Source organism: Conger conger, chromosome 10 (genome assembly GCF_963514075.1).
Source record: "Conger conger chromosome 10, fConCon1.1, whole genome shotgun sequence".
In the NCBI taxonomy this organism is placed as follows: domain Eukaryota; kingdom Metazoa; phylum Chordata; class Actinopteri; order Anguilliformes; family Congridae; genus Conger; species Conger conger.
This window is the reverse complement of record NC_083769.1, coordinates 36,957,578-36,985,013: the sequence shown is the minus strand read 5'-3', so window position 1 is coordinate 36,985,013 and position 27,436 is coordinate 36,957,578. Positions and strand designations below refer to the sequence as shown.

The 27,436-nt window shown below is 43.3% G+C and overlaps 1 protein-coding gene across 3 annotated transcripts; it reads left to right on the top strand.

Moving 5' to 3' along the window:
• Positions 1 to 2,972: 2,972 nt before the first annotated feature.
• On the top strand, positions 2,973 to 27,053 carry hdac6 (histone deacetylase 6). 3 transcript variants are annotated; one of them, XM_061257838.1, is made up of 28 exons: positions 2,973 to 3,032; positions 5,779 to 5,895; positions 6,692 to 6,802; positions 7,914 to 7,999; positions 8,535 to 8,619; positions 8,744 to 8,784; positions 9,203 to 9,299; positions 10,459 to 10,556; positions 11,107 to 11,211; positions 12,882 to 12,950; positions 13,465 to 13,591; positions 13,963 to 14,028; positions 14,125 to 14,184; positions 16,081 to 16,170; positions 16,794 to 16,900; positions 17,874 to 17,941; positions 18,515 to 18,656; positions 19,071 to 19,199; positions 19,546 to 19,714; positions 20,571 to 20,773; positions 21,533 to 21,725; positions 22,180 to 22,329; positions 23,274 to 23,448; positions 23,866 to 24,281; positions 24,377 to 24,517; positions 24,906 to 25,052; positions 25,246 to 25,374; positions 25,590 to 27,053. In XM_061257838.1, exons 2-28 carry the CDS (start codon positions 5,812 to 5,814, stop codon positions 25,650 to 25,652), a joined length of 3,351 nt encoding a protein of 1,116 aa, XP_061113822.1. In that variant the 5' UTR covers positions 2,973 to 3,032; positions 5,779 to 5,811; the 3' UTR covers positions 25,653 to 27,053. The 3 variants fall into 3 exon arrangements, with proteins under 3 accessions (XP_061113822.1, XP_061113820.1, XP_061113821.1); XM_061257836.1 differs by having other exon boundaries at positions 6,689 to 6,802; XM_061257837.1 differs by lacking the exon at positions 2,973 to 3,032 and adding an exon at positions 3,258 to 3,336 and having other exon boundaries at positions 6,689 to 6,802.
• Positions 27,054 to 27,436: the final 383 nt, after the last annotated feature.

The window sequence follows — 27,436 nt, the reverse complement described above, 5'->3', positions numbered from 1 at the left end:
GACAGACCTATGGTGTCCTGCTGTGGTTGGATGTAGTGAGGGGTATGGACAATGGGAATCTTCTTGATGAAGCCAACACTGGAGAACATTCCAGCAACGGAGAACATCAGCTAACCCATGGATTGTTAGCGTCGCTGTGGAACCATGTGGAATACGAGCAAGACCTGAATTCTACTGGTGCAGAACTACCATCGCAACTCCACCGTGACCTTCTCTCCTCACCCCCCTCCCCCTCCCTGTCCCTGTTTCTTTATTTCTCTCTCTCTCCCCTCCCTCTCTCTCTCTCTCACTCACACTTTCAGAGTTGACCACATAGCTCTCCTGTTCATGCCTTGGTAGAAGCCCAGTTGTGCAACGCAGGAGGCTTATGGTTTTCCGGACTTTTAGAAAAAAGAATGCAAAAGGAAAGGAGAGACGCGCAGAAGGAGGTTGGTGGTGACGGTATGGGCATGTTTATTCGTTTATCAGACTCGCAGGCAGGTTACACTTGTCTTCCTCTGTCTTTGGCAAAGCGGATTTATCTGGTCGGGGTGGGCAGTTCAGAACTGGGGAAATGGCAGTGAATGACAGGAGGAGATTAGCAACCACAGGACAAGTCCAACAAACACACAGGCCCATCCGTTGGTGCCCATGTCCCTCGTTCTCGCTCCTTCCCTCTTTCACTCTCTCATTTGCTCTCTCACTCGCTCTCAGTCTCACTGTTGGTGTACAGTTATTTGTCTCCTCCAACAACACCAGGCCTCCTTTTCCTGAACCCCTTGCCCCATATTTATCTATTTCTAACCCAGCACATGTACTGACTATATCCTGTGCTGTTATCATTTGCCCATGTAGCTCAGCTTTGTTGCCGTTGCTATGAGATGTAAATCGTAATCTCTGTACTTCTGTGTGTAGTCGGCCATTTCAGTAGTGGTTCCACTGATTGGCTGAAATGATCCATGCCAAGAATTCCATTATCCTATCTCCACTGAATACCACATTGATGAGTATAGATTCACATAGAAGAAGTCCGAAGTATTGGCACTAAATTTATAATGTCAGTGGTAGCCATGGTGTCCTTTGTAGTCATAAAGCTATTAAATGCTGTCAAATTCCTATAATATATTTCAAAGCCTGGTCATGCAAAACTATTTTAAAATCAAATTCCAGTGAAAGTTTGCTTCCTCTAATCAATCAATCATAGTCTATCATATCTTTGGGGTCATGAACTTTTTGATATTTCACCAAAACAAAAAATGCAAATACAACTCAAAGCACAATTTAAATAACTAATTTATCAATTATCACTTCACATCAATTATCACATCAAATTAATACAAATTGTTACGATGCCTTGGGTACTTTAATAAAGAGCAGTACATAAGCAGTACATCAAGAACCTACTGTACTGTTGATTTGTCATTTTCACTTATTGACCTTTGAAGGACCATCATGGTCCTTTCTATAACATATACACATAACAGAATGTTGAATGGAATTGTCTTAAAATAAAAGTTGCTTTGGAAAGGGTTGCTTTTGTTAGTTGACTCTAACCAATTAATGAACAGCATTATGGAGTTGAAGCAAAGGTGGTCCAACCGTTCAGCATACAGGGGGAAACTGTCACCTGTCCTGTTAAATTAAAACTACCACATGATGGCAGCTTTGTGCACATGTACTCTTTCAATCTCTGCAGAACCTGGATATAGCCAAGCCTGAGAACGAAACTAAATGTCTTTATATTTCCATAGTTCAAAATCATTATATTCTACATAGTATTGTTTTACTAATATTTTATGCGATTCATTGTTAAATGGAAATGTTAATGTTAATTGTTTATGTAGTATGTTGTAGCTGGTTGTGCAAGTGTTTCAAATTTGACTGTGCAAATGTTATATTTTTAAAAGAATCGGCTGTGTCATATTTCCTTGCACCATAACTATAGAACTAAGTGATGAAACAGCTTTGGATAATATTATCTGTTTGTTTATATATCAGATGCTCTTATCTGCATTGGTCTACATTAGGATGAATTGACACAATATGGCAAGTGTATATCTTAGGAGCAGAGGCTGCAGTATGTGGTAGCAAGTTGTGGTACACAGTTGAATGAGCATGAAAAGCTGTAGCTACATAATTAAGTGCCATATTGATATGGTGTCATGAAGTATTTGCCCCCTTCCTAATTTCACATCCAGCCACAGTATCTCTATTGGGTTCAAGTCAGGACTGGATGTGTACATGTATAATTGATATAGATATAACAAATACAATAAACCAAAAAGTCTAGCCCACCATTTAATAGCCACTTTAAAGATAATGCCCTAAGACCTGGCAGTTTATTTCTCAAGAACCATATATACTACTATGTGGAAAACCTACTCTACAATAAAAATAAAATAAAATGCATTAAAATAATTACATTACCGGCACTTGGCAGATGCTCTTATCCAGAGCGACGTACAATTGATTCGACTAAGCAGGAGACAATCCTTCCCTGGGGCAATGCAGGGTTAAGTGCTCAAGGGTCCAACGGCTGTGCAGATCTTATTGTGGCTACACCGGGATTGGAACCTTGCATGTCCCAGTCATTTACCTTAACCACTACACTACAGGCTGCCACCTGCAACGTTTGTCATCCAGGACACTTGGATTATCGAAACAAAACCCTTCTTTTGAGTCCCAGGAGCATATTGAACGTTTTTGGTTTGGTTACTTGATTCTTGTTTTAGGCATTTTCCATAGTCCTTTTGAAATGGCCATAAACCAGTTTTTATATGTCGCATAAAAGAGCTTAAATCTGTTGCATGAAATCAAAGAAAATATTTGTGCTCTGGGCTCACTGACTACATCGCGCATAAGTAGGCCTGTTGCATCCAGGCAATGTCTTTTTGAGAAACGTTTGTGTAATTACAGCGACCTCATATGGTCACACTCGACGATACGGAAACCCAGCCAGATGTCAGCATTTCGTCATCATTTTGCGCCCTAGCCGGACTAGGGGCGTGTACATATTTATAATTTTAGCGCTGAAGCGGCTGTTACATCAAAAAGTAAGTCCAGACAATAAGTATAGTTTACTTTGCTGTCTGTGATATATTACTCGCTGGTGGAAACTACATATGAAATGTAGCATTTTTTGGCGAGTTAAAAGGCTTGCAAACTGATAATGTTCGAGATAATACGAGTAGTTATATTAGCAACAACAAATAGCTAGCTAACGATGTATCGAACAGTGAAACTTTCATGAAAAATAAATAGGAATTACTTCCAGATCAGCTTTGGATTTTTTTTGTGTAAAGTATAATTCCTTCCGTTTTCAGAAAAAACGCGATCCGTTTCACATACAGTGACAAGGTAATGGTGCTCTTCTGTGGCAGTGTGCTGGGGAAGCTGTTGCTAACGAGAGACTACGGCCCGGCAAAGCTGACACGGCTTGTAACGGAGTAAAAAACAGGAGTAGTTGTGCTTTAGGTGGTGTTCGGAACAACGTGAGCTAACACGGTCTTCCGAACGCAGGGAAGTTGTTTTGTTATTTCTCTATAATAATTGCTCCAGTCAAAAGTGACATCATCAGAAGTGTTTCGGTGTCTGGGATAGGCAATATGTAACCGTAATCATGAACCACATTCCTCAGGAGAAAATCAACCTTAAATTCTAGGGGAAGCGGCCACTTACCTGTGTTCGCTTGCTAGCTACCCGTTTGCCAGTAATATTGACAGTATTTTTTACGTATATTTAAAAGCCAATATGAAAGAATGACAAATCCAATGAGGCTAATGTTTTGGATGTTCTTTATTAAATATATAAAGAACATTTACACAAAGTTTGAGCCTAATTGGAATCACCTCTGTTTGATTTTCCACTGAATTACCCTATTTTACACTGACATCTTGTAGGCAATACAGTTCAGCGTATCCCAAATATTATTTAAGGATACAAATGAGAAATGCTGATCGTTATAATAAGCCTACTTATGTATGAAAGATGGAGTTGTTACTGCTATGTTTTGGCTTGTTTTGATCATTTCAAAGAGATGCTTAATTTACAATAAAACATAGGTTGACAGCTTCCTACATAAGCGTCACTTGGTGTATGCTATCCACACTTGAAATTCTAGAAAATATCTTACCAGCTACAAGCTGTGAAGTCAAGTTGTGAAATACAGCCAAATAGCTAATTTATTTTTAAAATATACAATGCAAAGTTGGGTCCCAGCAGTATTATGAAAAGTGGGAGTTCATAGTCTGAAAGTAGAGAGAAAATTACTTTGTCAAAGTACAACTTTTCCGGTTTTTCCCTGCTTCAGATGCCAAAGATATGGTGCTCCAAAACACAAACCCCATTTCCTCCGCAAGTGTCTTTTTGGGTGCGACCCCTTATTTAAAAGCCAATATCTTGATAATGACAAATCCAATGACGCTAATGTTTTTTCGATGGTCTTTATTGAATATATAAAGATAATTGACACAAATTTGGAATGGTCAACTTCTCTATCTGTCTGTGTAGATGTGGACGTGCCCCTGGCCTGTATAGCCTACAGTGATGTATACACTTATGTATCTTGTGACGGCACTAGTGTAGGCGAGTGTCTATGGGGTGCAGGTATCCTGTGTTATCTTTGTCTGTTAGGACTCTTGAGAGGTGCGAGGATACAGGTTAAAATTTATACAATTTATTAAACAATGTGCAATGCAGAAATAGAATTACAATGTGGAAAGGTGTAATATTAATGGCTATATGCGAATGGCGAGCAGTGGTTTGTCTCTAAATGGTATTTCAACATATTTATTCAGCAACCAGTGTACTACCCCACCAATGACGCCAACCTATTTCACACAACATTAGCTATATAAAGATACCGAACACTGTATGTGGGAAAACCCATGGTCTATACAGTACTATTTCAACTTAAAACAGTTCTGGGAGCATTCCACTGAGATGGCAGAATTGCCCAGAGGCAGCGCAATGATGGCTATAATAGTCCTGTATTCACAAGCACTGTCTTTTCGTCAAATCTTGATGACCCTGTGTCAACATGGTAAACACAGTCTGTTTCCTTCTGGGGGTCTGTAGAGAGGCACACTTATGTAAAATGTCCTTCAGACATGATTACATTTAGGGCCAATCTTACAGACACAGATTAACCCCTTTAATCTGTGTTAAAGGGATTAATCTTGAACAAAAGCTTGAAAATGACTAAATAAAATGGTTACCGTTCTTGAGATCTTTTGACTACATAAAGTCTCAAGAACTGTTTTTGCTGGTGCCCAACAGTCTGAAAATGTACGGTTTCTTTATGCAGACAAAACAAATGTGTGTTGTTTTATGCAAGCCATATATATATGTGTGTGTGTGTATGTGTGTGTGTGTATAATATAACTACTCCTTAGGAAACGGAATTTCATGAGCTAAAAACTACTCAGTTGTCATTAATACCGTAATCCTAGCTGGTTTCATGCTGAGCAGAGATGATACTGTAGTTGCTTACACGGAGAGGGGTGTTGCCTATACAACGCGACTGCTTTACTGATACGGGTCAGAGGACCTCATACCTGGGCTGATCGTGTTTCAGAGAGTCTATACTAAACTTAAATCATCATAGGTGTATCCTAGATAACATGGATGATTGGTATAGATAGGGTATAATTGGCAACCAAATTTGGAGAAAAAGGGAAAAATCTTAAATAATAATAATAATAAGAATAATAAAACCCTACTCCTCAAAGGGCTAAGGACACAGAAGGTAACATAACTAGTAATAGGATAGGTTTTAATGTTTAGTGTCTTTCCTTGCAGGACCCATCATTTTGTGGGAAAGTTTGATCCAACATGGATTCCAATCCAGACCCCCCAGGGTCCCGGGTGCTCAGAGGCTCCGTCCGCTCTCCCAGGTCACCTGACTCCATGTCAAAAGTAAGGCAGTTAGATACATTTCTTACCCCTTCCATTGGTGAAGCTCTCAATTTTAGGATTTATAGTAGAAATGAATGAAAATGGTCAGCCCTCATAAATAATAGAACTGTACCCATTGTTCTGTAGCAGCAGTGGAAATTAATGGGAAAATCTGTGAAATAATAAACAATTTAATGGATCTGAAAAGTAGGTTTTTGGTTGTCATTTCAGAATGTTAATTTATCAAAGCCTGAAACATTCATGGAATAATTTAATGATTTTTGTATAATAACAATGTGTCGTTGCTTGTTAACTTGGAAAAAACGGATTCAACACTTTTTAATCTTCAAACTGATTGAAGATTGGCTCATTGTTCACAGCAGGATATAACTAGCATGTTTAATGTTTAAGTTAGAAGTCTTTGAGAAGAAGGGGGCGTGTGTGTCTGTACCCTCCAGCTGCGTCGCATAAAAGTAGCTAGCGGAGCGTCAGGCAGGCAGAGTGACTCTTTGTTTTACCTGGGACAGATCAAAGCTGTAGGTAGTTTTAAGGTATGAATCTTTATTTGTCTTAAATTGTATTTGCTGGATTGTTTTGCACCCAACTCAACACTTTCCCCACTAACAGAAAATGTTCTCACAATTTTGCCATGTAGTGCCAATGTTATAAGATTGACAAAACAGTGAGAACATTTTCTGTTAGCTGGTTTGTCATTCAGACAGTACTTCAGTCTGTTTTCCTGTATTCAAAACACTGTATTTGGCATTGTATTAAATGTTGTATTGATTTCTTTTTCCCTCACTCCTTCCCTTAGAAGAAAAGCAACAAGCCTGCAAGCAAAAAGCAGAGTCTACAGGAGGCCAGGAAGAAAGGAAGGATGGACAGAAGCAAAGGAGAGGACGAGATGATCAACCAGCTGAAAGACCTGGTACTGGCTGTGCGCTCTCCTGCGTACTGAAAAAAGACAGCTCATTCCTTCACAAAAGCAATTGCTTTTGCTTTTCTTCAGGCCTCTGGAGGTTTGCTGTGTGCACCAAGTTCTGGTCCTTTGTACTATTGTACCTGTAGGATAAAATAATATATTCAATTTGCACAATTGGCAAATTCTTCAGTACCAGTGTTTGGAATAGTGTTCTGCGGTATTGTGCTTGCTGCAGCACATTGTGAAGGAACACAGTAATTCTGGAACTGACTGTATGTATGAAAGAAATGAAGAATGTCATTTTTCTGATTGTAGGAAAATGTAACACATTTGTTGTTTTGTTGTGTAACATAAATAGCCTTTATGACTCTGGCACTCTACCTGCTCACAGTCCGGGACTTGGTTGTGAAAGTGTGGAATGAAAGTGTGGAACGGGCATCTTATCAGAAAAGAATCGCCGCTCACTTTGTCAAAGCTTCTGTACAGTTCATTTGGTTTTGTAAAACTACAATTACAGTCAGCTTTAATGCTGGTGCCAAACTTATTTTGTGTGTGCAGAACACTCAAAGGACTGACTCACTGTGAGGCTCTGAGGCAGGGAGCAGAAGAACGATGCAGTAAAGAACTTTTACAATTACTCGGGTTCAAACTTATGTCACTTTGACAACAGAACGGAGCTCTTCTGAAGCGTTGCTCGGGTACTTATCTCTGATACGATTAATCAACCGAATGCAAACATCACAGTGGTTTGTTTCTGCTGAGTTAGGAGGGATGTATCTTCTGATGATGTCACTTTTTTGAATGTCTCTCAGTCAATCACAAGGCGCAAAGTGGGAACAAACTGTTTCGTAATGTGCCTTATTTTGTTTTCAAAGGGAGACAAACTGCTCTTTAGCCCATAGATTAATATTGCCTGTGACATGATTAGAAACCTGTTGTAGAAATGTTGTAATGCAGCCTTTATTAAGTGGACCCTTGTGCTGCATTGTGCTATTGATGACAATGATTATTATTTATGCAAAATTATTTCACTACTCATTCAATGTGATTAAACCGTATTATAACATGTACTGATAATTACTTTGTGTATTTGCTTGTGCTGTGTGTGTGTTTGCAGGACCTACGTAGCAAGCCAAAAGCCACTGGGACAGGCCTGGTCTACTCTGACGCCTTCAGTCGCTTCCATTGCCTCTGGGACAGCAGGTTAGTTCTGGAGCTGTCTCCCAGTCTTTCTCTCTGGCTGTACACCATTTTGTTTTCCCTCCCCTGCCATGCAGCTATCTTCCTGTAGGCCTTGTACACGATTTTCTCTGGCTGCACACCACTCTGCATGACCCATACCCAGATGTCTTCAAAATGCACTCCCTTACATTCTCAAAATTGTAGCTTGGTGTCTGTATGTTGTTTGTGAGATATATTTCTGTTTAATATAAACACTATAAAAATGTTCATACAATAGCTGAATTTCTGCATTGCAGATGTAAGTGACCTGATACCTGATACAAACATTTTGAGAGGAAATCAGATGTATTTCCAATTTAATACATTTTTGGTTTGCACTTCCTGTGAAATAGTGTGATGGAAATGATGTAGGAGTGTTATTTCATGGATTTAAAAAAGAGAGCTCTGAGATAACAGAACCAAAAGTCACCAAGTGAGTGGAGTCATTCCCTTCTATTGAGCCAATCTTGTCCATCTCAATTTTTAAAATGGTTAACTTTGAAATATCACACTGCAGCCATCCAGAATGTCCGGAAAGAGTGACCACCGTAATGGAGCAGCTGGAGAAGGAGGGGCTTCTCTCCCGCTGTGTACGGGTGGAGGTAAGGTACAAACAGAGCAAACCGTCAATTTCAATGTCAATTTTTGTTGTCAATAATGACGTTCTTTGCTGAATTTGTTTGGCTCTTCTCTGTATGTCAATGTTAACTGTCCTTTTTATTTAAGGCCAGGACTGCTACAGAAGACGAGCTCCTTCTGGTGCATACGTAAGTCATTTTAACATAACATGACATAACATAACATGCCTCCGCTACAGGGCCTGGCAAGCTACTTACTATTGTCTCTACGGCATTTATCCTATCGTCTACGGAATTTATGCGAATTTCCATTTACTCCCCCTTGTTCTGCTAACAGAACTCAACCTGAAGAATCTCCTATTGTTAACTTTGTTAATCCCTTTTTATAAATGTATAAACCTCAATCAAAATTGCCTTGCTCAAAAAAAAAGGCTTGTCGCTTCAAGGGATTAAGCGTCTTTAGTCTTTCCTCATAAGTGTTTTTTGAAGTGATATTTCAAGTGATACTTTCCTTTTTGATATTTTGTCTTTGTGTTTGTCAGGCATTCATAATTGATCAGTTGAATCCGTGTTATATTTATATTATATTATATTTGTGTGTGTGCAGGAAAGAGTACATAGAGCTGATGAAGTCCACACCCAAGATGGCTGAGAGTGAGCTCAGAATGCTCTCTGACACATACGACTCTATTTACATCCATCCTGTGAGTACTTACCACTCTGTACTCAATACTAATAATACTGCTGAAATGCTCCCTGGTGATGTTTTGCAGTAGAAGTGTTGGTGTTTTGCAGTAGAACTTTAGGTGTTAGGTGTTTTTCTGTGGAGGTGTAGGTATTTTGCAGTAGTAGAAGTGTATGTGTTTTGCTGTTGAAGTGTAGGTGTTTCGCTGTTGAAGTATATGTGTTTTGCTGTAGAAGTGTAGGTGTTTTACTGTAGAAGTGTATGTGTTTTGCAGTAAAAGTGTATGTGTTTTGCAGTTGAAATGTAGGTGTTTTGCAGTAGAAGTGTATGTTTTGCTGTAGAAGTGTCGGTGTTTTGCGGTCGTAGTGTAGGTGTTTTGCTGTAGAAACGTAGGTGTTTTGCTGTAGAAGCGTAGGTGTTCTGCTGTAGAAGCCTAGGTGTTTTGCTGTAGAAGCGTCGGTGTTTTGCGGTCGTAGTGTATGTGTTTTGCTGTAGAAGTGTAGGTGTTTTGCTGTAGAAGCGTAGGTGTTTTGCTGGTGAAGCGTAGGTGTTTTGCGGTCGTAGTGTATGTGTTTTGCTGTAGAAGTGTAGGTGATTTGCTGTAGAAGCGTAGGTGTTTTGCTGTAGAAGTGTAGGTGTTTTGCTGGTGAAGCGTAGGTGTTCTGCTGTAGAAGCGTAGGTGTTTTGCGGTCGTAGTGTATGTGTTTTGCTGTAGAAGTGTAGGTGTTTTGCAGTAGAAGTGTAGGTGTTTTGCAGTCGTAGTGTAGGTGTTTTGCTGTAGAAACGTAGGTGTTTTGCTGTAGAAGCGTAGGTGTTCTGCTGTAGAAGCCTAGGTGTTTTGCTGGTGAAGCGTAGGTGTTCTGCTGTAGAAGCGTAGGTGTTTTGCAGTCGTAGTGTAGGTGTTTTGCAGTTGTAGTGTAGGTGTTTTGCTGTAGAAACGTAGATGTTTTGCTGTAGAAGCGTAGGTGTTCTGCTGTAGAAGCCTAGGTGTTTTGCTGGTGAAGCGTAGGTGTTTTGCTGTAGAAGCGTAAGTGTTCTGCAGTAGAAGTGTACGTGTTTTGCTGTAGAAGTATATGTGTTTTACTGTAGAAGTGTTGGTGTTTTTCAGTCGTAGTGTAGGTGTTTTGCAGTAGAAGTGTCAGAGTTTTTGGTGACTCACTGCCTTGTTATTGCCACAGGAGTCCTTTCTCTGTGCCACTCTGGCTGCTGGGTCCGTCCTGGAGCTCATTGACAAAGTGATGACATCAGACCTGAGAAACGGATTCTCTGTGGCTAGGTAACATACACAAGGTCAAGGGGTAGGGAGGGTGGGTGAAATGAGCAGAGAGATATGAGAAAGATATTGGGTGATTTTGATGATTATGAATTAACTTTAATGTGTGTATTATGGCTCTGTAGAGAGGTATATTGATGTAAGTTATATTAATGTGTGTTTCTTACTTTTTGCCATCCTAAGTTTTTCCTGAAATGACGCCCCTGTTGTGCAGTAACATATCAAATGAATGTGCTCACTGAATTTTATTGTTTTGGCTCTTCTCAAGCCTATTGGATAGTTTGACAGTTCTCTGAAAAATGAAAATACTGAAAATTTCCTGCATCTGGGGGTCATTGTTTGTTGTTGTTCTTAGCCATTCTTGATGGATTATTGCCTCTTCTTGCCTTCTGCTCTGTTGATCGTGTTCAGTGGGCCAAACGCTGATTGTTGTCCTTTTGTTATTGTTTTCACCCAGACTTGCAGCTCCTGGTGTATCTGATATTGAAGCTCTCTTTCCATGTCTGTCATAAGTAGTTAACGTATTCTGTCCCTGTCTATTTTGTGTTCCCAGACCTCCAGGTCACCATGCACATGTTGATAAGATGAACGGTTACTCCATGTTCAATAACCTGGCCATCGCGGCTCGCTATGCCCAGAGACGACACGGCCTAGAGCGGTAAGACTGACAGACAGACAGACAGACACATGGACAGGACAGACAGGCTGGCGAACACGCTGCTCCCCATGTAGCGGTTAGCACATAAGCTTCCACTGAGCCAGATCCTGCGTGGGTCTAATTTTCAAGACACAACTCCAACCCATGCCCGACGTGCAGTGCCGTACCCACCCCGCAACCCGTACGTACAGCCCATTAGTTCTGCAAGCCGATCTGACCCATTGATACAAGATCCACAGCACGACCCAAGACTGCATAATAACAATTTAATAAATTAGTCTGTAAACCTGCATTTATTTAACCATAGGGTCTGCTTTCAGTGTCTTTCAATAATGATTTGTTTATTCTGGTGCTTGTATTAAGCACACATCACATCTGAAGTCCATGCTAAAACAGGCTGCTGTTAAAAGAGGAGAGCTGTGGCGAGCATGTGCCTCATCTCACGGTCCAGTCGAGATGTGTTTGTCTATGCAAAATCTGCAAAGATTGTACACAGAGCGACTGATCATTATATTGTGGATTCCTGCTTTTTCAATTACCAGCCTTGTGAAGATGAGCTGAATTACACAGAGCCTGTGATTAGATTTAGTTTACATAAACGTGACCTGGCTCAGGAGGTGAACAAACGGATCCAAATATGCAATGCTAATAGCCTAGCTTAGCTTCAATATTATGACTGACAATGTGTTCATAATAGCCATGCTATTCATCATCAGTAGACAAAATCAATAACCAGACGTTGCATCATAATTAGAAACGTCTATGCTGCTCGCACTAGCTGTTGGCACAGACGTAGGCCTATTTGCGGTTGCAACATTTAGTTATCAATAGGCTACAACTAACAGTCATGTTATATAACATTAAACCATTCAAAAACATTAGTTAGTTGTGCAGATAATCTAGCAGCTCACTGCACTTTTTAACAGACTGATATGTTTACAGCGAAGCTGGCTAATGCCATGTTGAGATAGTGTTTCTTTAGATTACTATGCTGAAAAAGAATTTCCTGCGCTGTCCCACCTCATCAATCATTTCCATTTTGAGTAAATCATGCACTCGCTGCAGAAGCTTCTAGCCAACGAGCACTGACACACGCTATGAATGATACAGTGCAGAGGATAAAAAAATAACACATCATACCTGACCAGATGCAGGACTGTGAACCAGATAAACAGCACACTAAAGGCGGTATAGGCATGTGTCATAAAGAAGACTCAGCCAGCATATTGTACGCTTTTATTTTTTTCTTGTCAGACACACTAATACCGAATGTCTTATACAGCTTATGTTTTTCAGTGCTACCCATCTGCACTGACTGTAATTCAGGTTAGGCTTCCTGTTATGGTCAGGTCAAAATTGGCCCTTTTAGAATTTATCGTCATCGTCATTTTTTCTCCAAGTGTTGATATAAATGTGTAAAATTGGTGAAGACCATTTTGATGTTTAGTTGGTACACCATTTGGCTACAAAGATACTATTCCAGGTCAAATTTGACCCAGTGGTACAGAATAATAATGGAGAATGCAGCAGTGTTAGAACTGCATATATGAAGGTTATGATGCATATAAAACCTGTTTTTGCACTTATACACACACCGGCATACATGCACATAACACAGTTAATGTGGGAACTACAACCTCTCGATGTCTCGATCTTTTATTGTTTTGCAGAGTTCTGATTGTGGACTGGGATGTGCATCATGGTCAGGGTATCCAGTATATTTTTGAGGAGGATCCCAGGTACTGCGTCTCTCTAACTGTTGTCAGAATGAATGAATATGAGAAATGAATATGATTGAATATGAGAACTGTACAGTGAGATCTGCTCTGGATATGGAGTAGCTAAGCTCTCTGCGATGGAGCTGTGTGTGTGTGTGTGTGTGTGTGTGTGTGTGTGTGTGTGTGTGTGTGTGTGTGGTGTGTGTGGTGTGTGTGATTTAGCTGTATGTGTGTGTGTGTGTGTGTGTGTGTGTGTGTGCTTTAGCTGTATGTGTGTGTGTGTTTGTGTGTGTGCGTGTGATGGAGGTGTGTGTGTATGTATGATGGAGCTGTGTGTGTGTGTGTGTGTGTGTGTGTGTGTGTGTGATGGAGGTGTGTGTGTGTGTGTGTATGTATGATGGAGCTGTGTGTGTGTGTGATGGTGCTCTCTGTGTGTGTGTGATGGAGCTGTGTGTGTGATGTAGTTGTGTGTGTGATGGTGCTCTGAGTGCGTATGATGTGTCTGTGTGTGACGGTGTCCTCTCTCTCCCTGCAGCGTGCTGTACTTCTCCATGCACAGATATGAAGAGGGCTCGTTCTGGCCCCACCTGCCTGAGTCTGACAGCAGCGCTGTGGGCACAGGGGACGGTCAAGGCTACAACATCAACGTGCCGTGGAACAGGGTACTGATCCAACACATCATTCTCTTTCTCATTCATTATGTGCATTCCTGCCGACAGAGTCAACACCATACTAATGAAGCATTTTTGACAGTGAGCCTTTGTACCCTGTAGGAGGGACTGTGCAAATGTGTACTACCTCATTCGATAAAAAGTCCCTTTTTGCTCCAGGCCTATAGGAGTTCCAAGACTGGTGTCTGCCTCACATTTGTGTCTGACTAGCCCTTCAATATACAGTGTACATTAATGTAATATTGTGCTTGTTGAAAAACGTTGCCGAATGAACTTTTTTATGAGCTGTTTTAACACTGCATTCTGGTAGCAGGAGATACCATTTGTTGATGGTGCGCTTGTGTTTTTCCTCTCTGCTGCAGATTGGAATGAAAGATGGAGATTATATTTCAGCCTTTCAGCAGCTCCTTCTGCCGGTGGCTTATGAGGTATTGTTCCCTGTGTTTTTGTACCTCATGTTCATAAGTGCATTATCAATAAAGCTGTAATTTAATGTGATTAAATCTGTAATGTGCGTGTTTCAGTTCCAGCCACAGTTGGTGCTTGTGGCAGCTGGCTTTGACTCTGTCATTGGAGATTTCAAGGTAAGCACTTCCAGATGTTGAATGCATAATCCTATAGAAGTGTACAGACAGTAGGGTTGACACACTGAAACTCCTTACTTCCCACCGCCCAACCACCTGTCCTCTTGACCCCATCCCCTCTCCCCTCCTACAATCTATATCTGAGGACATTCTCCCTTTTCTCTCCTCTCTAATCAAACCTCCCTCTCTTCCGGCACCATGCCCTCTTCCCTGAAGAGGGCCAGAGTCACTCCCCTCCTCAAAAAACCTACTCTTGACCCCTCTGCCCTGAACAACTACCGGCCTGTCTCTCTTCTTCCCTTTCTCGCTAAAACCCTGGAACGGGCGGTCTGCTCCCAACTGTCCACTTATCTTCTCCACAACAATCTCCATGACCCCAACCAGTCTGGCTTCAAGAGTGGCCACTCCACTGAAACCACCCTGCTCGCGGTCACTGAGGCACTCCACTCTGCTAAAGCAAAATCCCTCTCCTCTGTCCTCATCTTCCTCGACCTGTCAGCCGCCTTCGATACAGTCAACCATGAGATTCTGCTCTCATCGCTGTCTGGGATGGGTGTCACAGGTTCTGCACTCGCTTGGTTTTCCTCCTACCTCTCTGGTCGCTCCTACCAGGTGACTTGGAGGGGCGCAGTCTCCGACCCTCAACCCCTACGAACTGGAGTCCCGCAGGGCTCGGTTCTTGGGCCTCTCCTCTTCTCGCTATACACCATGTCTCTTGGTTCTGTTATCTCTTCCCACGGCTTTTCTTATCACTCCTACGCTGATGACACCCAACTCTTCATTTCCTTCCCCCCCGACACCCAAATCACCACACAGATCTCTGCCTGCTTGGCTGATATCTCTGCGTGGATGACTTCCCATCACCTGAAGCTCAACCTTGCCAAAACTGAGCTTCTCTACATCCCTGCTAAGTCCTCTCCGTCAATCGACCTCTCATTGACTGTTGAGGACTTTGTAGTTTCCTCCTCCCGTACGGCAAAGAATCTTGGGGTGACTCTTGATAACTGCCTCACCCTGGCTCCACAAGTATCCTCCACTGCCAGAACCTGCAGGTTCTTTCTGTATAATATACGCCGTATCCGTCATCTCCTGACTGAGAAAGCCACCCAGCTCCTAGTCCAGGCGCTCGTCATTTCCCGCCTGGATTACTGCAACTCCCTCCTAGCCGGTCTCCCAGCGTGTGCCATCAAGCCCCTCCAGCTGGTCCAGAATGCTGCAGCCCGCCTGATCACCAATCAGCCCAGGTCGGCTCATGTCACCCCGCTTCTCATTGGCCTCCACTGGCTTCCCATTGCCGCACGCATCCGTTTCAAGGCCCTAGTGTTGGCATTTCAGGCTGCTAAGGGGACTGCCCCACCTTACATACAATCCCTGATCACTCCCTACTCCCCAGCTAGACCACGCCTTACGGTTCCCTCTCTACGTGCACCTGGCGGTCGAGCTGCACGTTCACGCCTGTTTTCCGTTCTGGTTCCTCAGTGGTGGAATGACCTGCCTACCACTGTCAGAACAGCAGAATCCCTCCCCCTATTTCGACGCAGACTCAAAACCCACCTTTTCAAACTCTACCTTAGTCCTCCCTCCTGATTTCCCCTGCCCCTCCTTTCTGATATCCCTATCCTTGTCTAACCCCCCCCCCAAAAAAAAAAAAAAAAAAAAATGATGACAACTATGTTTAGAACAGCATTTCCTGTGTATTTTGCTCGTTTCTGGATGTGATGCTCTGACTTATGGTAGAACCTATGCACTTGTAAGTCGCTTTGGATTAAAAGCGTCTGCCAAATGACTAAAATGTAAATGTAATGTAAATGTAAAGGACCATTCTGTGTTGGTGAACATAAATAACTGTTTTGCTCTGCTCTGTGTCTGTGACTGACTGAGTGCTTGTTTCTCCAGGGGGAGATGGCTGCCAGTCCTCAGTGCTTCTCTGTGTTGACCCACCTGCTGCAAGGTCTGGCTCAGGGCAGGTTGGTGCTGGCCCTGGAGGTAAAGCAAACTTTTCTTTTCTGTTCTTTTTTCTGACTTTTTCCTCTACCTGATTTGAATCTGGCACCTGCGTAACTACTGGCCCAAGCCACACATTCAACCTCTCTGATTGGCTGTTATCAATACCTCGCAACCCCCTAGTAACACCTTAGCAATAACCTATTAAAGCATAGGAACCACATGGCACACCCTAGCAACAACCTAGTGAGACCATTGCACCACCTACCAAGACCCTAGAAGTTACCTGGTGCGCCTTAGCAACCACCTCATAAGAACCACGTAAGAATACCTTAGCAACCAAATAGTACACCCTAGCAACCAGATAATACACCCTAGCAATCACCTGGTACACCTAGCAACCACCTACAGCTATATTAGAATACCATGATTGGTAGCAGCAATACTATGTGGTTGCCTCCACCAATGTGAAGCAATCATGCTCTTGCAATTTCTTTAGGAAATGCACATCTCTAGTTAGGGATGCTATTCCATGGTAATGCGTGATTTCGAACTCTCTCTGGGTCAGTTTGCATGGATCGTATTTTTCTATAAATAATACCTCTTAGTGTTGTTAAAATATGAGTCTAATTGTCTTCATTGAAAATGAATTCCTTGTCCTTCAGGGTGGATATAACCTGCAGTCCACTGCTGACGGAGTGTGTGCGTCTGTGAGGTCACTGCTGGGAGACTCCTGCCCTCCCCTGGAGAGTCCAGGGGCCCCCAGTGAGAGGTGAGGGAGCAGGAGGAATAACTCTTTACTGTTTTCAGTATTTCAGCTATTAGAGGATGTGCAGAGATGTGTTGATTGATGAGATGAACAGCCTGCGTTGTCTGTCTGTAATTATTCTTTGTGTGGGTACAGTACATGTGCAATTATTGTGTGTGCTTGAAAGCATGCCCTGTTTCTGTCAGTGTCTCTCCTGAAGGGACTGGCCTTGCAAGGTTGGAGGTTTGATTCCCAGATGGGGCACTGTCGCTGTACCCTTGAGCAATGTACCTAACCCTGAAGAGCTTCAGTTGTTTAAAAAATATGCAGTTGTATAAATGGATACTACAGTGGGAGCAATAATTATTTGATCCCTTGCTGATTTTGTAGGTTTGCCCACTTACAAAGAATGGAACTGTGTAGAATTCATAGTAATCATAGGTACATTTTAACATTGAGAGACAGAATATCACAAAATAATCCACAATAACAACATCATATACATTTTATAAATGTATTATTGTATTTTTGCATGAAATAAGTATTTGATCCCCTACCAATCAGCAATAATTCTGGCTCCCACAGACCAGTTACTTTTCCATTAAGAAGCACTCCTAATCTCAACTCATTACCCAAAACACCTGTGTCAATTTGTTACATCGTTATGTAGCTGTATAAAAGACACCTATCCACACAATCAATCAGATTCCAACGTTTCCACCATGGGCAAGACAAAGGAGCTGTCTAAGGACATTTATATGATGTTGTTATTGTGGATTATTTTGTGATATTCTGTCTCTCAATATGATTAAAATTCTACACAGTTCCATTCTTTGTAAGTGGGCAAACCTACAAAATCAGCAAGGGATCAAATAATTATTGCTCCCACTGTATGTAAAAATGGTAAGTTGTGTAAGTCTCTCTAGATTAGTGTTGGTGTCTACTAAATATAATGTACTCTATTGTAATGTAATGTATTTCTCTCTATGTGTTCCAGTGCTCTGAAGTCAATATCACAGACCATCTCAGCTCTTTACCCCTTCTGGACCAGCCTGCAGGTCCTGGGTGAGACCCCCCTCCTCTTTTTAACGTTTGGAGTCCAGATTGCAATGCTGAGTTCTGAGCAAACCATTTTAATGTGCTTCACGTGGTGGGGCGGCTATTTCAGGCTATCTATTAAGTGGGGCTGTTGTCAAGTATTGCGGCATGTGACTGCTGCCTGGATTTGCTCTTACAATCCCACCAAACCGTGTTTGCGAGGGGATAAAAATCCAACACAATCCAATTTATTTTTAAGTCAAAGTTAAGCACAAGTGTTTATTATGTCTGCCAAAAGTGTTTGTCAGGTTCGTCAGGGAGCTGGGAATAACCAATTAACATTTCACAGAGTGGCTAGAGTTTACGCAGGCATATCTCATGCCCAATTTGAGATGAAGTCATGAAGATACATGCCTCTCCAGATGTGAAGGGCATGAACATTTTTTTTTACTTTAGTGAATATCTGACGTGGAACTGGTATACCTTGGTTTTGTAGTGTTGCACTCTATTGAATGCCATATGTATTCTAGTTGAATATGTGCCTGTAGATATGTATGTATATAAGTGTTATAAGATGTTTTGTGGACGTGTTTTCTGTAGAAGGGGGTCTGCTCGCAGAGGGTGACCCCATGACCCTCACGGTGCAGAACAGGCCCAGTGAAGGTTTGTGGGAACGCCCCGCCCAGATCACAGGGCTGGTGTATGACCAGAGGATGATGGAGCACCACAACATGTGGGACAGGTAAGAGGGCGGCAGCCATCTTTTCTAACCCAGCAGTTACATAAATGTTGTGTTTGCACTCATAATATTAAACAGACAGTCTTCTGCTGCTGTAGCCTATCCACTTGAGAGGTTTTGACACGTTGTGTGTTCGGAGATGCTCTTCTGCATACTGTTGTGATGTGTGGTTATTTGCTTTTCTGTATATTAAGAAGATCGATTAATAAGATGTAGTTGTGTCCCTGTGGCATTACCATTGGCCACAACTGATCAGCTGATGACGATTCCTGGATTTCCACTCCATGAGTCTAGCCAGCTGAGTACCACATTGTAAAATGTTATTGTCTGAACACACGTGTGTGTGTGTGTGTGTGTGTGTGTGTGTGTGTGTGTGTGTGTGTGTGTGTGTGTGTGTGTGTGTGTGTGTTTCTGCAGCCATCACCCAGAGCTCCCGCAGAGAATCTCGCGCATCTTCAGCAGGCATGAGGACCTGGGCCTGGTCTCCCGGTGTCTCCGCATTCCTGCCCGCCTGGCCACAGAGGAGGAGCTGGCCATGTGCCACAGGTGACCTCCTGCATCCTCCATTTCTCAGTGTTATCATTTACACTCGACTGCAGCTTTACTGCACCCTGGTCTGGCTCACGTCTTACTGAGACGTCCCTGGAAATCATAAATGTTTCACTTTGGTCAATTTGCTTGCCAGGATTTAGGTGCTCCTAAAGTTTTTTTTTTTTTAATTGAGGAGCACAGTTTTGCATCCCAATGGGTAGATGTGCTCCTCAACTATTTTTCCAGGTAAAACACATCAATTTTCAGGAGCGAAATGGCAGCACTTGCTGTGAAAGAGAGCGGTGTCTGTGCATTGGTCAGTCCTGCTTGTTTGTCTCCTGACTGTGCCTGTATTTCTCAGCCCAGAGCACATTGCCAGGATCAAGTCTACTGAGGGCATGAAGCCGAGGGACCTCCACAGACTGGGGAAGGAGTACAACTCCATCTACATCAGCGCTGAGAGCTACAGGAGCGCCCTGTTAGCTGCTGGAGCCTGCTTTAACGCAGCACAAGCTCTAATGACTGCACAGGTGAGCACTGTCTGCACAGGTAAACACTGACTGTACAGGTGAGCACTGTCTGTACAGGTGAGCGTGGACTGTACAGGTAAACACTAACTGTACAGGTGAGCACTGTCTGTACAGGTAAACACTGACTCTACAGGTGGGCACTGACTGTACAGGTAAACACTGACTGTACAGGTGAGCACTGTCTGTACAGGTGAGCACTGTCTGTACAGGTGAGCACTGTCTGTACAGGTGAGCGTGGACTGTACAGGTAAACACTGTCTGCACAGGTAAACACTGACTGCACAGGTAAACACTGTCTGCACAGGTAAACACTGACTGCACAGGTAAACACTGACTGTACAGGTGAGCACTGTCTGTACAGGTGAGCGTGGACTGTACAGGTAAACACTAACTGTACAGGTGAGCATTGTCTGTACAGGTAAACACTGACTGTACAGGTGAGCACTGACTGCACAGGTGAGCACTGACTGTACAGGTAAACACTGACTGCACAGGTAAACACTGACTGTACAGGTAAACACTGACTGCACCGGTAAACACTGACTGTACAGGTAAACACTGACTGCACAGGTAAACACTGCACAGGTGAGCACTGACTGCGCATGCTTTAACACGGCACTGGTTGCTGGCGCATGCTTTAACGTAGCACATACCGTATTATTGGACAGGTGAGCAAACTCAGCTCTTATTGGCTGAGGAAATGATTAGGGAGAAGCTCATGTGCACCCTCCGCATAAAGTGGAATGTTACACACTGCATTGCATTAATTGTGTGTGTGCGTGTGTGTATCTGTCTGTCTGTGTGTGTGTGCGTGTGTGTATCTGTCTGTCTGTGTGTGTGCGTGTGTGTTGATCAGGTGAGGAACGCAGTGGCCATAGTTCGCCCCCCCGGGCACCACGCAGAGAAGGACGCTGCCTGTGGGTTCTGCTTCTTCAACACGGCGGCCCTGACCGCGCGCTACGCCCAAACCCTGGCCCAGAGGCCCCTCCGCGTCCTCATCCTGGACTGGGACATCCACCACGGGAACGGCACGCAGCACATGTTTGAGGAGGATGACAGGTACGTGAGCGTGAGGCGAATGTGCAGAGCTGCTACTCCTGTGTTCTGTTTCCTCATCTGTGAGGGCACCGCTTTTCTCATTATGCAGCGGATAGTTCTGATCCTGCATGCTGATTGGTCAGTACAGCCTTCCAGCTGTGCTAAAATACCCAATATATGAACTGCTATTACGAGACACACCTGTTCACCTAACTGTGAACAGCCATTGACAGTTAAAGTTAGGTAATATGGTAATATGGACAGTTATGGACAGTTTAACATAAGTCTAAAAACACCCCTTTGTTATTCTAAAATCACTGAAAAGCATGGCCTTGCTTTAATTTAACACTGAAGCTGAGTTTGATGGAACCTGTTGCTTTTGCTTTCACAAAGGCTCTCTTTATGAGCGCATTCTCGGTTCATAAGTGGTAGCTCAGTGTGGCTCTGTCCACATCAGCTGATTCATACATAAATGTTATAAATGCAGATTGCATTCAGCATGAAGTCATGCTAGTGTTTTTATACCAGGGCTCCTCAATCCTATCCAGAAAGGGCTGGTGTGGGCAGTTACACACCTGATTCTGCTACTCCCTCTCTAGAGCCTTTGCTAAGGACCTTGATTAGTAGAATCAGGTGTGTGACTGCTTGATTGGAACAAAGGTATACACCCACACTGGCCTTTTCTGGATAAGATTGAGGACCTCTGTTTGATACAGATTAGTATTAGGGATGATGGTCAGACATTGGTCTTCTAATTCCTCTCTGTAATCTCTCCCTCAGTGTGCTGTATATATCACTCCATCGCTATGACAACGGACTGTTCTTCCCGTCTTCGTATGATGCAGACTTTGATAGGGTGGGGCAGGGCAAGGGGCGGGGCTTTAATGTCAACATTCCCTGGAACGGCGGGAAGATGGGCGACTCGGAGTACCTGGCGGCATTCCACACGGTGGTCATGCCCATCGCCAGACAGGTACGCACACACCTGGTCTGTCCAGACAGTCCCACAGCACGGTCATGTCATTAGGTTTTTAGAATGCCTTAGAGCAAGGCCAGCATACTCAAGTCCTGGAAGGCTGCCAGTGAGCAGCCATTTTAGGCCATGAGGATATGGCGTGTGCACTGTTAGCCAATCAGTGACTTCAGTTAATCAAGTGCACAGGGCTCTACAGTGCTTGAATCTTAGGAGCAATTTCTCATTAAAACTGATGTGTGCTAACTGGACATCTACTAATTGGGATGCATTAGTGTGGCCTAAGTGTTTCACCTTGGAACAAATGTTATATGAATCGACCCCTGGTGCTGAATCACTGCAGCCCTCCAGTACTGGACTCTAAAACCCCTTTTTAAGAGTGTTGCATTTGTTTGGTGTTCTGGCGGCAGTGCATGGATTAATTGCCCTCTCCCTGTCACCCTCACCCACCCAGTTTGACCCAGAGCTGGTGCTGGTGTCTGCAGGGTTCGACGCAGCGCGGGGGGACCCCCTGGGTGGGTACCAGGTGACCCCAGAAGGGTACGCCCACCTGACCCACCTGCTGATGAGCCTGGCGGCTGGAAGAGTGCTGCTGATTCTAGAGGTCTGTTATGGTGGTCATAAGTAATAATAATAGATCTATAGCACTTATACTCACTGTACACTTTATTAGGAACCTGTCCACCTGCTTATTCATGTGATTATCTAATCAGCCAATCGTGTGGCAGCAGTGCAATGCATACAATCATGCAGATAAGGTGAGGAGCTTCAGTCACTGCTGAACCATCAGAATGGGGAAACAATGTGATCTAAGTGACTTTGACCGTGGAATGATTGTTGGTGCCAGACAGGGTGGTTTGAGTATCTCAGAAACTGAGTTTACGCAGTCCCTAGCGTTTACTCAGAATGCTGTGAAAAAAACATCCAGTGAGCGGCAGTTCTGTGGACAAAAACGTCTTGCTAATGAGAGAGGTCATAGCTGACAGTAATGCAAATAATCAAAAAAATAAGTCTAATAAATACCTGGTAAAGTGCTCCCTGAGTATACAATAGTGCTTCACAGATATGGCATCATAAAACAGACACGTTAAAAACCATTTAAAGCAATTTTACAGAATATTAAGAAATGTCATTCATACACAATTGCTTGCAATTACTATTTTATGTCATATTGGTGCACAATTGTTTTTGTTTTATGTTTTCTGTGTTATTAGTTTCAGTAGGGGGCCAAGAACTGAACATTACAGTTAATTTTGTTTTGTTCCACCACTTTGAAAAATGGGATAAAACAGTCATGGGGATGTTGCTTGGTTATGTCTGCTTAATCATCTATATTTTAATTTGGGCTTATGACTTGGCAGCATAAGTGTATGCTTGTCATGCCAGTTAAGCCAGTTGAACTGTAATCATACATTTGCACACGTAATGTTTAAACTGGTCAGTTTCTGTGTTGTAATCATACATTTGCACACGTAATGTTTAAACTGGTCAGTTTCTGTGTTGTCCAGTATCCACCCTCACTATCTCCTCTCTGATTGTTCACTCCAGGGAGGCTACAACCTCACATCCATTTCAGACTCCATGTCCATGTGCACCAGCGTGTTGCTAGGAGACCTGCCCCCCTCCCTGCCCACCCTGCCACCCCCTCAGCTGAAAGCAGAGATCGCCATCAACTCCGTCCTGCGCACACACGCCCCCTACTGGAGCTCCCTGAGAATACAGAGTATGCTTTTTATCAACACGGCCTCATTATATTACATACCTGCACTGTTGCGTTAATATTCCTTCAACGGTAAAGTTTGTAATATTCCTTTAATGGTAAAGTTTCAATCTATATAATAATATAGATTTAAAGATGATATTCTTACACTAAAACAGAGAAAGCAGTGATGGCTACTGGACCCTCGCAGGTAATGAATTTGAAGCAGAGGGACAGTAAAAGTCTTACCCTGTGTTTATCCGTCCAGCTGATTTCACTGACTAGTTCTATCTCCTGGCTGATTTATTAGCAAATCCAAGTGATTGGATTTATCTGGGGAGTATTTTTGCTTTCCTGGCGTTTCCACCTCTGGAAATAAGGTGCTCGGAAATAAGGACAGGGAAGTGTTTAAATTCTGCTCTTGTTTTCTTTTCTCCACAGTTCCAGAGTCTCTGTGTCTGTCTCTGCCCAGCCCCAGAGGTAAACGCACTTCCGCAGGCAAGGGCAAGAAGTACCCGAAAAAGGGGACCCCAGCCAGAACCCCAGGGCAAGAATGCCCTCCCATCACCCCTCAGCCAGAAGTAGCAGCGTCTCCAGCACTGCCCCCTGTTGGACAGGAGGAAGAATGCCTGCAGGACATCACACAGGGCCTGCTCTCTCTGGACCTGGATCAACCCGCTTCCGCCAGTCACAGTCCTGCCTCAGTGCCTGTGGGAGGGGCTAGGCCAAAGGTGAAGCCCGCCCCTCACCCGAGTCCAGCAGGAGCTGAAAAGTCACCTGCCCAGGTGTTTCCTGGGAAGCGCGAGGGGGAAGAGGGTGTGCCTGGGGTCTCGCTCCAGCAACAGTCCGGGGAGCAGGTGAGGGTGGTGCCAAACTGCTGATCCAGGGAACAGTTTTCTCCACTGTTGTGAAAGGGAGGGAAAGAAAGTAATGTTTGTGTTTTTGCGTTTAGTCGTACCCCGAGCCGGCCTCCAGCGCTGCTGCAGTCGGAGCACAGGAGAGTACAGCCCTGGATGGGGCGTCTGGTTGGTCCAAGCCTTCAAACGATCAGCCTGTCTTTGAGCTCTTCTGTGGAGCCCAGAACATGGACGGGGTAGAGTATCCAATCTCCTCTCATAGAGAACTCCACAGTCTGCAGAACAGATCCACTGTCCACAGAGATGCTCTAATTTTATTCAAAACAATAACTGAAAGTGTGCCCTTGCCAGTTATGTATCAGTAGCTGGTTTGGTGTCTTTCTTCTGTCCAGCCAATTTGATTGACCTGTTCTTATTCCTGTCCTTTTACCCTTTGCGTCTCACCCTCAAGGGCCTTCCCTGACTCTTCCTAATTGACCTGTCTGGTAAAAAAATAAAAAATAAAATAAAAGTAAATTTTCATCTAACTGTACGTGCGGTTTTGTCCCCCTCTGTATGGTCTGCTGTCAGATTAGCCGCGCACAGGATAAGTAGGAACCTTCTGTGTTGTGCCATTGTTTCCAGGAGACCATGTTTGTGGTGGAACCCTTGTCGTGGTGTCCTCACCTGGAGGCGGTTGGCCCACTGCCTGCTGGGAAAATAGACGTGTTCCTGCCGTGTGAAGACTGTGGTACCGACGCAGAGAACTGGATCTGTCTCTGCTGCTACAAGGTACCGAGTGAGAGCACAACAGTACAGCCTAAACGTTCAGAGTTTATAAGGGTTTCAAATTCAAGGTGTGTGATTGTGGAGATGCTTATTCTGAAAGATGATTATTTACATAATTTACATTATTATAAACAAGTGTCTAATATATACTGTATACACACATAATTAAATATATGCCCCTCTCTGCCTGTGTCAGGTGTTCTGTGGCCGCTATGTAAACCAGCACATGGTGACTCATGGTTTGGTTACGGAACATCCTCTGGTCCTCAGCTTCTCAGACCTGTCTGTCTGGTGCTACGCCTGCGAGGCCTACGTCCACAACAAGGTAATGCTGCTACGCTAAAGACTCGGTCAGCCCGCCTGCAAGAGAGTCCTGTTCCTGTTTGCACTAACATTCTCTCTCTCTCCCTTTTTCTCTCTCTCTCTTTCTCTCTTCCCCCTCTGTCTCTCTCCCTCCCTCCTTGACTTTCAATCTTCTGTTCTCTCCATCTCTCTTTCTCTCTCATCCTCTCTTCCTCCATTCTTTCTCCATAACCCCAGGTGCTATATGAAGCCCGAAATGCTGCTCATCAATCCAAGTTTGGAGAAGACATTCCTGACTAGTCCTGGAGACTGAAGAGAGGGAGAGTCTGTGTGAGAGAGAGGAGGAACTGAGAGAGTGAGCGAAAGAAGGGTGGAATGGACAGAAAAGTATATGAGATTAGATGGAATCTGGACCATGCCAGCTCTATAGGGTAATGCGTGATTGGCTGTTGTGTTGCCCAGGGTATGAGAGGGTTGAGTTGGTTAGAGTTTCACATTTTATGGCTATCTAGCACCCCCCACTGGTCATTTTGGCACCTGCGGACTGCATGCGAAAGCTACACATGAATGGTCCTCCTCTGACTCCACTCTGCGAGCTTTGCTGCAGTCTGCAGTGTGAAAAGAAGCAGTTCTTGACACCAAGTGTTTTGGTGGAGAAGTGCGGAAATGTATGCTCTACAGAACTATAGGACAGTGCAAAATGGGGTGGGAATTGAAGATGCTGGGCCCTACGTTGGGTGCTAAATAAAAATAAAAAAACTTGTTGATGAATCCAGCTGTTGTACTGTAGAAAAAGCAGTGCCTTCAACACAACTCTGGCCCCTCCTCTTTCTTTGTCATGTGACCACCTCTGACCTGCCAATCACCGACCTCAACAGCAAGTGCCCACATCAAGCACATCTGGCAGGACAGGAATGCTCAAAATGTCATTTTCAGTTATAATTGTTTTAAAATGTTTGATTTGTGGTTGAAAATGTGATTTTTCTCAGTTAATAATTGGGGGTTCTTTGCCAAAACCGAGGTTATTTGCCAAATACTTTGAATATTTTCCATCATTCTAACAGAGGAGTGTAATACTGCAGCTAATGTTGAAAACTATGGATGTTTTCATCTTTAAGGGTGCATCTTCTGTCCTTTCTGAGTGAGGCAGAATAATCAATAATGTTTAAATGCAGAAGCCACTTGTAAGCAGTGGTTCCTGTTTAATCACCAGCAAAAGGGAATATTTGTATCAGCCATCTTTTTGATGAATCTGTCTAGATTGAATATAAAGGTTAAGCAACCTGGCAAACTAGATAGGAAATGCTGTATTGTATAAACTGCAGGAGAGCATTTTCATAACTCACTCACAAACTGTCACCTTGAGCCTCATGCCAGATAGCATAGAAAATCTCTAAAAGCAAAAAGACTTCCGAGCAATACAGTGCAATACTACCTTGTTCTTTGTTATGCTTAATATTAATATTAATATTAAATATATTATTGGGATGTGTGTCCTCTCTTGTTCATGTACCTGATGCACACAAATGTTTTTACTTTATCTATTTGATATGATACTTTTATATAATGCCAATCACTGTAATTTATGCTTTGTTATTTCTGGAAATTAATCTTTTGTATGTCAATGTCATAACTGTTTTCCTTGTGCTGTTTTCAGTTTATACTTTGATACTGAATGTCAATATAACTGGATATAAAACAGTGGTGATTGTTGTGTGCTTTGTTATTTGCAATATTTCCTTGCCAACCGACCAGCTGAGCTGGTACATTGAAGTGAAATGACCATTTTCGAGTAAATGTGCTAGCATACCCCCACCCACGCCCAGTGTACTGTAAGCGATTGGGAAGCTAATACTGGGCATTCCAAATTCAAAGAGAAATTGGGAACAAAACATTGTTTAGGAAACAGATGTAACTACAGTTTTCGGTCACTTTAACGGGACAGCCCTGCCACTTTATCAGATCAATCTGATAAATGCTCTGTTGTTGAGAAACATGTAAAGCAAAAGAAGGCAAGACCTTTACGACCTGCTCATCTCAACTTTACCCCAACAAGATAGAGATATATACAGGCTTAGTAAAGC

Excerpts from the sequence above, each read along its gene's own strand:
- hdac6 (XM_061257836.1), top strand. The coding sequence starts at position 5,812 with ATGGATTCCAATCCAGACCCCCCAGGGTCCCGGGTGCTCAGAGGCTCC. Across the intron at positions 8,785-9,202 it reads GAGCTCCTTCTGGTGCATAC|GAAAGAGTACATAGAGCTGA; the intron begins GTAAGTCATTTT and ends GTGTGTGTGCAG. Across the intron at positions 14,185-16,080 it reads CTGTCATTGGAGATTTCAAG|GGGGAGATGGCTGCCAGTCC; the intron begins GTAAGCACTTCC and ends TTGTTTCTCCAG.